Below are 13,362 nucleotides of genomic sequence, written 5' to 3'. Positions count from 1 at the left end.
GAGGAATTTAAGCAGTGGCCAGTAACAGCTGATACAGTTATTTTGGGATGGATTTGCTGAATGGCAGCCGTTTTAATTTATTTCGTATTGTTCTTCTGCCATGACATGTATGTCATCATATTGATGCCAGTGTTTTTATTGGTCTTGTGTTATTTTGTGAGTAGATGTACTGGCAAATTGAGAAGTTAGATTTGAGTGAGTGTTGTTACAATTTAAATTTGGAGCTGAATGTCCCTCTGTCTCTGCAAAGCATTTACTGTATCAACCAGCTGCTGCAATATCTTGAGTAAATATACTACAATTTGTTAAATTTGTCTAGACTAAAATATGCTCCATTACTACTCTGTTTGTGTGATGATCAGTGCAAGTGTTGGCCTGGATTCCGGCTGAAGGATGACGGGAAAACGTGTGTGGACGTTGATGAATGTTCCTCCAGCCTGCCCTGCAGCCAGCGTTGCATCAACACCTACGGATCCTTCAAGTGTCTGTGTGTGGACGGCTACGAAGCCCTGGAGCGCAGCCCCAACACCTGCAAGGCTCTCTCAGGTAAGGATATTCACGTCTTGGTAATTAGCTTGTAGTGTATTAACCTGCTGTCCGTCAGAATGGTTCTCTAGTGATGTACAGTATTTCACAGGAGCTTAGTAGTGTAGAATACCAGTACTGTACTGCAGTCTGATGGAATGGTTCCAGTGACACATTGGATTCCAGTGTTTTTTGTTTTTGTTTACCTTATTCTAAAGGACATTTGTTTGTTCTCTTCCTTTCAGTGGAGGAACCGTTTCTCATACTAGCAGATCATCATGAAATCAGGAAACTGAGTGTGGATGGATCAAACTACACCATTTTGAAACAGGTAAGAGGAAACCATATATCTACAAGATAATATAGAAAACATATATCTACACAAGTGAAAGTATTTGTTTTAAACTGATGCCAAAATATGCATACGGATCTTAGTCTGTCTGTCACTCTGTTTTGGAAAGATAAGACCGTCTCAGGGTAAAATGACAGAAACCAGAAGATCAAGTGCACACAATTAGATCTGTAACCATATCTGGTTTGCATATATTTATCCCTGTCAGTAAGATTACCTTGCTACTACCCTGCCATGTTGCATTTAGTTAAGATTTTACATTTGAGTCAGTTAGCAGATGCTTTTATCCAGAGAAACTTACAATTAGTGCATTCATAGTTGTCCTTGTCTTGTGTTTCACATGTCTCTGATTCATCTGCTGACTTTGACTGTTAATGAGAGAGAGGGGGGGGAGAGAGAGAGATTAAAACCGGATCATGAAATGGAACCGTGAAACCTTAATGGTGCAACAATTAAGATCCGTATAGTGACACATCTGTTATAACAAGTGGCCCACAATACTGGCCCGTTGAAAACACCCTCATTTAGCCCTATTAATACTCTCTGCCTGCAAAGTGAGTCATTATGTAAATCAGTTAAATGTAGTCTATTTAGTGTCTTCTTTGTACTGACACTTTTTTGTATATCATTGCCTAGCAATGTAGCCTAGCGGTTAAGAGAGTTGGGCCAGTAACTGAAAGGTCGCTGGTTCAAATCCCAGAGTCAACTAGGTGAATAATCTGCCGATGTGCCCTTGAGCGATTAGCACTTAACTCTAACTGCTCTGGATGAAAGAATCTGCTAATTTACTAAGATGGAAACTGATAAATGTATGGTATATTGCATTTAATGTCTTTGTACAAAATACTGACACCTTTTCATGGATCACTGCCTAAGCTAATTGAATCATGTACGGTATCTTGTTTGTATTTTATTTATATTAATTTCAAAGTGCTCCAGGTTACTTAGATACAGGTATAGTTATTTGGAGAGATAATGGACTTTCTTACAGCAAAATGTTCACTATGACTACAGTACTTCTCATTCCTATTTCATAGGAAATATCAGAAGCATTTTTAGCAGGGATATACGTGGGGTCGAGGTTGCCTAGCCTGACCTCGTTATGAAGAGGAGATGATAGTTGAGATGTTGTGTCAGAAAAGCCACAGCTGCTTGCTTCTTACAGAAAGAGCTCTGTATTACAGTATATACCCTGTGTACCATCTACGTTTAGGCATTACATTACATCATTTTGTCATTCTCCAGCTTGTCAACCTTCCAATTTCAATGTGATTCTTCACTCGCCCTCCCTGTGGGGGAGTCGACCTGCTCGTGTTGATTGACAGTGGGAAATAGTGTTAGTGAGGTCCCTACGGAGAATCTATTTCAATCACGGTTAGGCCTCATCACCACTGTCATGTTAGCCACTTGAATCCCAGGTTCATTTTATGAATCACACACTCTGAGAATAGAGTTTAACCTGGGGGAATTCTATAGGGGCCTATTGAGAATCATCTCTTCCTCCTGACTCTGTTGAGTGGCCTGGCTGGCCTCAGCAGCAATCATTCACTTTAATCACTATGTTAGCATTAATGGAAGCTGAAGTGGGGGGGATCTGCATATGACCATCTCTACTAAGTAGCGCTGCTGCATTACCATCTGGCTGACACTCCACTGACCTCGTGTCAGTGTATCAAACCATTACATGTTCAATTTAAGTCATGCCACTAATGATTTTATGTAAGATGAGATGATGATCCAATCAGCAATCAGCATGTTACAGTTATTAACCCTTTTCATCAGATGGAATGTATCTGGACTTAATCACACTACAAATGCAGTTGAGTCATCTTACCATATCCATACTTTTCATACAATTAGGCCTACAATATACATTATTATGCCTGATGATAGCCCTACATACAATAGGCCTACTTTGGACCTCTGTCTTTCTCCCCTTTTGTATTATTAAATGTAAGTCCACCCATATGCAGTCCTTTCCTCCAATGAGCTGTTTGGCCTTAAGAGCTGCTCTGTCTGAGAGAGAGAGGAAAGAGAGGGCTCCCCTAGAGAGGTCCCTAAGGATACTGGCGCAGGCTGTCTTTGAGGGTGTTGATGATCTGATGAAGATGTCTGGTAGAGCCTGTCAGATTCTCCAACACCTTATCATGGCACCTGCCGTGCAGCCCAGCAGAGGAGGTGCAATTGTTAAGGGAGTGTTTCCTATCTGACTGACAGGGGGTCTTCTGAACATGACAGCAAGAGATGTACCTCACTCTTATGTCTTTGATAGGATAGGGCTTCTCTTGGTAGTGCTTCAGTTTTGACTGGGTTTAAGAAAATAGCTGAAGGCAGTCACTGCATTTCGCAGGAGACTCATGCATGCTTTTATTACAAGCAGGCTTGACTACTGTAATGCTCTCCTGTCTGGTCTACCCAAGAAGGCTATTGGCCAACTGCAAAACATACAGATTGCTGCAGCACGGATACTGACCAAGATCAGACGGAGAGCACACAGTACACAGGTTTTAAAGTCTCTGCACTGGCTGCCTGTGAGTTTTAGAATTCATGTTAAGATTATTGTATTGCTTTTTAAATCAATACACGATTGTGCACCCCAATGCATGTCAGAAATGCTTTTAAGTTATGTAACCAGTAGGTCCCTCAGGTCATCTGGCACTGCCCTCTTAACTATCCCAAAGCCTAGGAACAAGAGGCATGGAGAGGCAGTCTTTAGATGTTATGCCCCCAGCCTCTGGAATAGCCTGTCAGAGAACCTGAAGGGGGACTTAACTGTGGACATATTTTAAAGAGATCTTAAAACACATTTTTAGCATTGCTTTTCCTTGCGGTGCTTATTAGTTGTTTACTTAGTTTCATTGTTTTGTATTTTATCTTGTTTGTTGTGAAGTAAATATTTCAGCATTTATTTTCTTTGCTCATTTTCCTGTCCAACAGCGTCACCGTGTGACCCAACTGAACTATATTCTACAGGTTAGCTAGACTCCTATCCCCAAGCGTGTGTGTCATATTTCATTACTCCCTGTCAAACAGATCAAGAAATATAAACATGTGCCCATTATAGCGCCACTGTGTGGTTGATCACAATGTCCTTGCATTGGTTTAGTCTTGACATTGTTTTGGAACATGTGTCTCAAGTTGTTACAATATGAATATCTTGTGTGTGATTTATATGCATTTATGTGCCAGACCACGACCAGGTGAATGTTTATTGATAGAGTAGAGACCATGTTGTGTGAGATGCTAGCTTGTAAAATATTGCATTGAGAGACCTTGGGCAAATTATGCTGTATATGAAGTTTTGTGCAGATCAGTCACTCGGTGCCAGCAGAGTAATGTTTTAAGTGTTTTTTCCCCACAAAATTCTAAATGCCGTCTTTGAGGCAAATGTGTTCCTTATGAGTAGAGAGACCTATGTACCTATTTGACTCTAGGTCAAATGGGGCATGCCTTTGCATGAGAGCGTGTGATTCATGGGCCTTTACCATCATGCCAATTTGCACCCTCCTAGGCCATCTCACAGCAATTTGTATATTTCACCAAATCTTTGGAGAATCGGAATAATGAACATCAACAAATACAGTAGGGTGTCAACCAGCTTCGCTGCTTGAAACCCTAGCTAAATCTAAATGTGTTGACCGGCCTGTATGTGTGGATTACTTACGTTTGTGAATCATCCACTTCCAGAGTCTCACTGAAGAATATGCTCTCACTTACAGTATACATATAATGCTTTCGGGAAAGTATTCACACCCTTTGACTTTTTCCACATTTTGTTATGTTACAGCCTTATTCTAAAATAAATTAAATTGTTTTTTCCCCCCTCAATCTACACACAAAAAAACTATAATGACAAAGCAAAAACAGGTTTTTAGAAAATTTTGTAAATGCATAATTGTTTTTTTTACTGAAATATCACGTTTACATATTGTAAGTATTTAGACCCTTAACTCGGTACTTTGTTGAAGCACCTTTGGCAGCGATTATAGCCTTGAGTCATCTTGGGTATGACGCTACAAGCTTGGCACATCTCTATTTAGGGAGTTTCTCCCATTCTTCTTTGCAGATTCTCTCAAGCTCTGTTGGGTTGGATGGGGAGCGTTGCTGCTCAGCTATTTTCTGGTCTCTCCAGAGATGTTCGAGTGGGTTCAAATCCAGGCTCTGGCTGGGCCACTCAAGGACATTCAGAGACTTGTCCCGAAGCCACTACTGCGTTGTCTTGGCTGTGTGCTTAGTGTCGTTGTCCTGTTGGAAGGTGAACTTTCGCCCCAGTCTGAGCGCTCTGGAGCAGGTTTTAATCAAGGGTCTCTCTGTACTTTGCTCTGTTCATCTTTCCCTCGATCCTGACTAGTCTCCCAGTCCCTGCCGCTGAAAAACATCCCCACAGCATGATGCTGTCACCACGATGCTTCACCGTAGGGATGGTGCCATGTTTCCTCCAGACGTGACGCTTGGCATTCAGGCCAAAGTGTTCAATCTTGGTTTCATCAGAGCAGAGAATCTTGTTTCTTATGGTCTGAGAGTCCTTTAGGTGCCTTTTGGCAAACTCCAAGTGGTCTGTCATGTGCTTTTTCCTGAGGAGTGGCATCTGTCTGGCCACTCTACCATAAATACCTGATTGGTGGAGTGCTGCAGAGATGGTTGTCCTTCTGGTAGGTTCTCCCATATCTACAGAAGAACTCTGGATTGACCATCAGGTTCCTGGTCACCTCCCTAACCAAGGCCCTTCTCCGCCGATTGCTCAACTTCTTGCTCCTAACTTCTTCCATTTAAGAATGATGGAGGCCACTGTGTTCTTGGGGACCTTCAATGCTGCAGAAATGTTTTGGTACTCTTTCCCAGATCTGTGCCTCGATACAATCCTGTCTCAGAATTCTAGAACAATTCCTTCAACCTCATGGCTTAGTTTTTGCACTGACATGCACTGTCAACTGTGGGAGCTTTTTTAGACAGGTGTGTGCCCTTCAAAATCATGTCCAATCAATTGAATTTATCACAGGTGTACTCCAATCAAGTTGCCGAAACATCTCAAAGATGATACATGGAAACAGGATGCATCTGAGCTCAATTTCGAGTCTCATAGCAAAGGGTCTGAATATTTATGTAAATAAAGTATTTCTGTTTTTTTTTTTATTATACATTTGCAAAAATGTTTTTAAAAAACTGTTTTCGCTTTGCCATTATGGCGTGTTGTGTGTACATTGAGGATTTTTTACATTTAATCATTTTAGAATAAGGCTGTAACATAACATGTGGGGAAAAAATCAAGGCATCTGAATACTTTCCGAATGCACTCTACTTTCTTACTGTTCTTTGCATTATTGAAGCAATTTCATGATGAAGTACCACTTAATCACAGCTTTTACTTACTCTTTCTTCTGCTTTTAAATATTGCTTATATTCTGAATTACACTCAATTGCAATTCATAAATCTATTTAACTTGTGAAAAGAGTGCTTCAGGTAGCATTTACCCCTTATGTACAATTTTGTGTAGCTTCTTGTATATGTAGATTTGGTTCATGGGGGAATTGTTCATGTCTGACTATTTACTGTTTGTTTCCTGCATATGTTTCTATGTGGCTTGTATATGTAATGTCTGAACTGCATTAAGATTTTCCTTTTTTAGGACAATAAATGTCAATTGAATCTAATACTTTCTCTCTTGTATCTACAGGGCCTGAACAATATCATCCACATAGACTTTGACTACAAGAAGGAGTTCATCTACTGGATAGACTCTTCCAGACCCAGTGGACGGAGGATCAACAGAATGAGACTCAATGGGAGTGACCTTAAGGTACTGCTGCTAGGGGGTTCGTCAATGCCCCTGAATGCCCCTACCATATGCTACCTACCTTATGCCATTTTACCCCTGAGAGCTTGCTCCCATGCTCCATGCCCCATTTCCCTCTCACCATCCTCTCATGCCCAGCTGGCTTCTTTTATGTAGATGAGGATCATCCTGCAGTGCACACTGCGGTGTGAATGAACTTAGTTCACTCTTCAGTTGTGTCCCAATGGTACCCTATACCTTATATAGTACACTGGTCAAAATGATGGGCCCTGGTCAAAAGTACTGCACGATAAAAGGAATAGAGTGTCATTTGGGATGCATCATTCAATGGATTTAGAGGTTGTAAATGTCATTGCTTCCAGTTGATAATTGATGAATTTCATCCTGTTTATAGGCAGGCATCATAATGGACTTGTATCATTCACTGTGACAGTAAACAGTGAGGGAACACTGTAATCAATGCCTATTAACAATACAACAATTAGCTGAACGCAACAGGTCTGTAACATAACAGCTTTTCTCTGGCTTAATCATGGAGGTCCGTTCGGGTCATGGGATTGGAGCCCAGAACACGCAGACGTCACAGGAACACCTGGTGGCTGCCCCGTCGCTCCCCGTTCTCTCAACTCATTAGAATTAGTGTGTGGGGGGCAGGAGGCTCATTCAGCTCAATTACACCCAGTCTGTGTCCCAAATGATACTCTTGTTCCCTATGTAGTACACTACTTTTGACCAGGACTGATAGGGCTCTGGTCAAAAGGGTGCCATTTTGGATACTGGCCCAGTAGTCCTTGTTTTCCACACTGTCAACACCACCATGCCAGCCTGCCACAGCTCAGAACCAGCTAAAGGGTTTGTGATAGATCTGTAGTTTTAGCATGGGGGTTACTTAAGAGAACAGTGACTAATGTGGTTAATAGTCTAGCAATAGCCTAACAATATGACTTATTTTATGGCAAAGACAGGGAGAAGGCAAAGCTGGGGATTTGTGCTTATGTACTACAAGGCAAGTTAATCCCCGTTAAATGAAGAGCATATGTTTCTTCTCTTTTCAGGCATGGAAAATTGTGATTTTTTATTTTTTTAGATATAGCAGTACCATATTTAGACTTACAGGAAAGGATGAGGGTTTTTCTACGTATATTAATGTTTTTTCTTTGGCATTGTTTGACAATGCAATTTAGACAATTATGTTATAAATAGACCCCTGGGTTATAGGTAATGTTATAACTAACCATAACCTAACATCTTAATTAATAAGTAGGTACATCTGTTGCTATGGGGTAATGATGTTAGGGACAATACAGGATGAATCCCAATAATTGTTTGCCAAATTACTTACCAAATATGTAATTATCCTAGTTATAGGTAACAATACTTCGTATGAACTGCCTCCATTATTACACATATTATTTGTTAATTGTGGAAATAAATTAAGATATGCAAGAGTTTTTGTTATATATACAGTACCAGTCAAAGGTTTAGCAGAGACTTAAATAAGAGTGAGGTCATTTTTGATTATGTCATCCAATTAAGTCAGGCAAGTCTCCTACATATCCTATTTACAATGCCAAACCCAGACGATGCTGGGCCAATTGTGCGCCGCCCTATGGGACTCCCAATCACGGCAGGATGTGATGCTGCCTGAATTCAAACCAGGGACTGCAGTGACGCCTCTTGCACTGAGATGCAGTGCCGTAGACCACTGCACCACTCGGAGCCCAATAGCTGGCAGCTTCATTAAATAGTACCCGCAAAACACCAGTCTCAATGTCAACAGTGAAGAGACGACTCTGGGATGCTGGCCTTCTAGGCAGAGTTGCAAAGAAAAAGCCATATCTCAGACTGGCCAATAAAAATAAAAGATTAAGATGGGCAAAAGAACACAGGCACTGGACATAAGAGCATCCCGGAGTCACCTCTTATCGTTGAGACTGGTGTTTTGCAGGTACTATTTAATGAAGCTGCCTGTTGAGGACTTGTGAGGTGTCTGTTTCTCAAACTAGACACTCTAATGTACTTGTCCTCTTGCTCAGTTGTGCACCGGGGCCTCCCATTCTTTCTATTCTGGTCAGAGCCAGTTTGCGCTGTTCTGTGAAGGGAGTAGTACACAGCATTGTACGAGATCTTTAGTTTCTTGGCAATTTCTCGCATGGAATAGGCTTCATTTCGCAGAACAAGAATAGAAAGCGCTTTGTTTCTGGCCATTTTGAGCTTGTAATCGAACCCACAAATGCCAATGCTCCAGATACTCACCTAGTCTAAAGAAGGCTAGTTTTCTAATGATCAATTAGCCTTTTGAAATGATAAACTTGGATTAGCTAACAACGTGCCATTGGAACACAGGAGTGATGGTTGCTGATAATGGGCCTCTGTACGCCTATGTAGATATTTCTTTTTCTTTTTAAATCTGCTGTTTCCAGCTACAATAGTCATTTACAACATTGATACGATGGCGTATCGCTGCAGAATGCTGTGGTAGCCCTGCTGTTTAAGTGTGACTTGAATTCTAAGTAAATCACACAGTGTCACCAGCAAAGCACCCCCACACCATCACAACTCCTCCTCCATGCTTCACGGTGGGAACCACACATTCAGATATCATCCATCCACCTACTCTGTGTCTCACAAAGACACGGTGGCTGAAACCAAAAATCTCAAATTTGTATTCATCAGACCAAAGGACTGATTTCCACCGGTCCAATGTCTTCTTATTGGTGTCCTTTAGGAGTGGTTTCTTTGCAGCTAATCGACCATGAATGTGACATGGTGATGTGGACCCTGGATCAGAGAAGAGACCAGACGAGGAGTCAGTGGTTAAGGATAACCACAAACACTAAATCTCGAAAACTCACTCAGGAAACGACCGCACACGGCAAATAATTCAAGCTCCTACAAAGGACAACAGAAAATACGCCTCTTTTAACAGGGAAATCATAATGAGTAAATAGGACACACCTGAGATTTGTCATGTCTCTGCTGCCCTCTGGTGACCGGTGGAACCATGACAATGAAGGGCTGATTCACGCAGTCTCCTCTGAACAGTTGATTTTGAGATGTCCCTTATTTGAACTCTGTGAAGCATTTATTTGGGCTTCAATTTCTGAGGCTGGTAACTGTAATGAACTTATCCTCTGCAGCAGAGGTAACTCTGAGTCTTCCTTTCTTGTGGTAGTCCTCATGAGAGCCAGTTTCTTCATAGCGCTTGATGGTTTTTGCAACTGCACTTGAAGAAACTTTCAAGTTTTTGAAATTTTCCTCATTGACTGACCTTCATGTCTTAAAGTAATGATGGACTGTTGTTTCTCTTTACTTATTTGAGCTGTTCTTGCCATAATATGGACTTGGTCTTATACCAAATAGCCCTATCTTCTGTATACCACCCCTATCTTGTCACAACAACACTGATTGGATGAAACGCATTAAGAAGGAAAGAAATTCCACAAATGAACTTTTAACGAGTCACAACTTTTAATTTATATGCATTCCAAGTGACTACCTCATGAAGCTGGTTGAGAGAATGCCAAGAGTGTGCAAACCTGTCATCAAGGCTAAGGGTGGCTACTTTGATTTGTTTAACACTTTGTTTGTTACTACATGATTCCATTTGTGTAATTTCATAGTTTGGATGTCTTCACTATTATTCTGCAATGTAGAAAATAGTAGCAAAACATAAAGAAAAACCCTTGAATGAGTAGGTGTGTCCAAACTTTATTGGTACTGTATATATTTTTTATATAGCTTTTTACAATTGATGTGAGGGTGTTGGAAATGCTTTTGTCAGTTTATCTGCTTCTGTTGTGTGGGATGGGTCCCAATAAAGGATGGGTCCCAATATCCCAAAGACCCTAAGATAGAGGTGGACAGGGATGGTCTGCCAGACAATCCAACTTTGGATGGAGGGAGGTTTTATCGGGTGGAATAGTGGAGAACAATTGGAGGTTTACTCAGTAGCAATGCAAATACTATGGTACCGCTACAGTATATGGACACTCAATCATTATGGTAATTTGTTATGGTAAGTTTACAAACATATATTATGATAAATATAATTAACACTTGTATCTCATTATGGTAAATGGTGAAATACGTATAGCCAGTTGTAATTGTACAATTTTAGATTAGGTTTTGTGGAATAAGGTTTGAGGTGGGCAAAATATACTTCTTCCATGGTTAAAGAAACTCAAAAGGGGGATGACATTAATTAACAATAATTTTGATCCAAATTAGCTAATTGTACAAACAGATCTGCAAGGTAGATTGATTATTTTAAATATGTTATTGGACCATAATCAGATTTGTACATTTAATCGAAGCCTATTGGCTGACAGCTTAAATTTAACCAGGGCAAAATCATTTATAGCTGACTTTTTCCAATATAATATACCGTTTTTACAACAGATCCCCTTATTGTGTTGGAAACTTTTAAATGTGCTATGCAATTCAATACTGATCTTTTAAAACAAAAGCAATTTAGGTCAAAATAATAATAATAATTCATATTAACAAAGGAAATAGAGGGACCAATAGAGGGACCAACAGTACAGTGGATAGCAATAAAAACTGTACAATAGAGGCATAGAATACGTTAGAGGAAAAACTAAAAGAAATTAAGGAACTTATTTAAGATCGCTAGCAGCGATCAAGTAGCCAGCCAGCCAACAGTGGCTTTTATTCCACATGTCACAAATAAACCTACTTGTACATTATTTAATTTGCCCTACGTTTCTACACACTGGACTGAAAATCACTATAGACCCCACCAACCAAGGATTCTGTAATTCTGTCATGATAGAATGTGCACACTGTGAAGGTGATTGTGATGCATTTAGGAGGAGTGTTTACACTTCCTCCAGGCTGCAGGAATGCTCAAGGGGAGATGTGGCATTTGACATAAATGTGAGGATGGTTCTTCTAGCCCATGAACTGTACTTAAGAAAATAAGAAAAGTTCGAGGGATTTCTTCCTTGCATCTCAGCTCATATCAGAAACATGACAGGAGAGTGACAGATAAATAAAATGGGAGCACATTATTGTCAGGTGACTTGCTGTGTACAGATTTCCTTGCTCCAGCAAATGTATTCAAAGTGAATAAACAGAGTAATAGGAAAACATAACTATACAATGAGACTGCCACATAGGCCTACAGTGTCATATGGCTGTAGCCTACTGTGAATACTGAGAAATTAGCTTTACATTAAGTAAATACATATTGATATGCTAATATTTACATAGGGTAACATGCTGACATTTAGTAATGCAGTTATGACTAATGTCGACAGACGTCATAATAAATACTTTAGTTGCAGAGACTCAGAGAGGGCCACAGTCAATGGAGAGTGCTACAAAGATAATTAGAAGAGCATATGCAGATATAGACCCAGACATAGCAGATTTGCTGAAGGAGGATGAGGATGCCATCATAGACATTCATGTTTCCTTTGATGGCACAAGAGAGGATTCACTTCCAACTACGGGATAGGTGTGTGCATAGACATTGTAACAGGTCTAGTGATAGACTATGAGGTGTTGTCTTCATACTGCCATGCATGTGTGATGAAAAGGAAAAGTGGAATTAGTGAGGAGGAGTTCAGGGAATGGAAGGATTCACATGCAGATGACTGTGCTCAAAACGTCTCAGGTTCGAGCAAAGCAATGGAGCAGGAAGCAGCTAAACGCATGTGGGCCAGATCAGTCAGTCGCCGCCACGTTCGTAACATCCAGATTCTCTCAGATGGTGACAGTACTGCATACAAGACAGATGTCAAATTAGATCCCTACCCAGGCATTGAGATAGGGAAACTAGAATGCATCCATAATGCCCACAAGAGGATGGGAACAGCGCTTCGTAAACTTAGTTCAGAGAAACACCTCGGTGGGAGAGGTGTAGGGAAACTCACTGCACAAAAGTGTAAGAGTCTACAAAACTATTACAGGGGTGAGATTCTTTATTACCAAGGTGATGGAGAGGGCATGAAGAATGCTATCTGGGCTCGTCTTGTCCATTCCATGTCAACAGACAAAATCCCTATTCGCGGTAGATGCTCATTATCTTGGTGCTGGTACCAGCGAACCCCAGAAATGGTGAAGATCCACCCAGTCACAAAAACCATGGAGGCCATACTCTTTTTAATAGAAAGGTTAGGTTGCACAGAAAATGGTACCTCTATATGTCAACTGATAACCTTCTCAAAAGAATGCAGCACGGAGGATCCCAGAATGCAAATGAATGTCTGAACTCTGTAATATGGTCGCAATGCCCCAAAACTGTCTTCGTGGGCAAAAAAGACAACAAACGTAGGCGCAGGTCCAATGACAAAGTCAAGAAAGTAAAGCAGCACCAGCAACAACTCAGGGGGCCTTACATATGGGGCAGGCATAGCTGATTAATGTTCTGTACATTTCAACAGCCATACAAAATCCTTGTACGTGACAAGTTGAGCAAAGTGATATGAGAATTTGCTCAAAACTGTATATTTGCCCAACAGACCAGTATTCAAAGCATATGCTCTATTGCTTGAAACAAATGTATTAAACATACTAATGTATTTGTAAAAGGTATATTTTATGTTTGTCAGTTTAGAAGTGATATAGGAATAAGAGTTGAATTAATGTGACATAAATGGTCATATTTATGGAAAGTACATTTTAATTGCATTAGCCTATCGGCCATTTTCTCAAAATGACACT

At 40.6% G+C, this 13,362-nt stretch overlaps 1 protein-coding gene across 1 annotated transcript in view; it reads left to right on the top strand.

Annotated features, from left to right (window-relative positions):
• The window catches only part of lrp1bb (low density lipoprotein receptor-related protein 1Bb), a 410,377-nt gene that overhangs the window by 343,980 nt on the left and 53,035 nt on the right, over positions 1-13,362 (top strand). The window contains exons 56-58 of the mRNA XM_035749708.2: positions 363-546; positions 771-856; positions 6,553-6,675. Of these exons, the coding sequence (XP_035605601.1) occupies positions 363-546; positions 771-856; positions 6,553-6,675 (393 nt within the window). The remainder of the gene's footprint in view (positions 1-362; positions 547-770; positions 857-6,552; positions 6,676-13,362) is intronic.

The sequence above is a fragment of the Oncorhynchus keta genome, chromosome 34 (genome assembly GCF_023373465.1).
Source record: "Oncorhynchus keta strain PuntledgeMale-10-30-2019 chromosome 34, Oket_V2, whole genome shotgun sequence".
Lineage (NCBI taxonomy): Eukaryota > Metazoa > Chordata > Actinopteri > Salmoniformes > Salmonidae > Oncorhynchus > Oncorhynchus keta.
The sequence above is the reverse complement of the archived record's forward strand: the minus strand, read 5'-3'. Positions and strand labels throughout refer to the sequence as shown.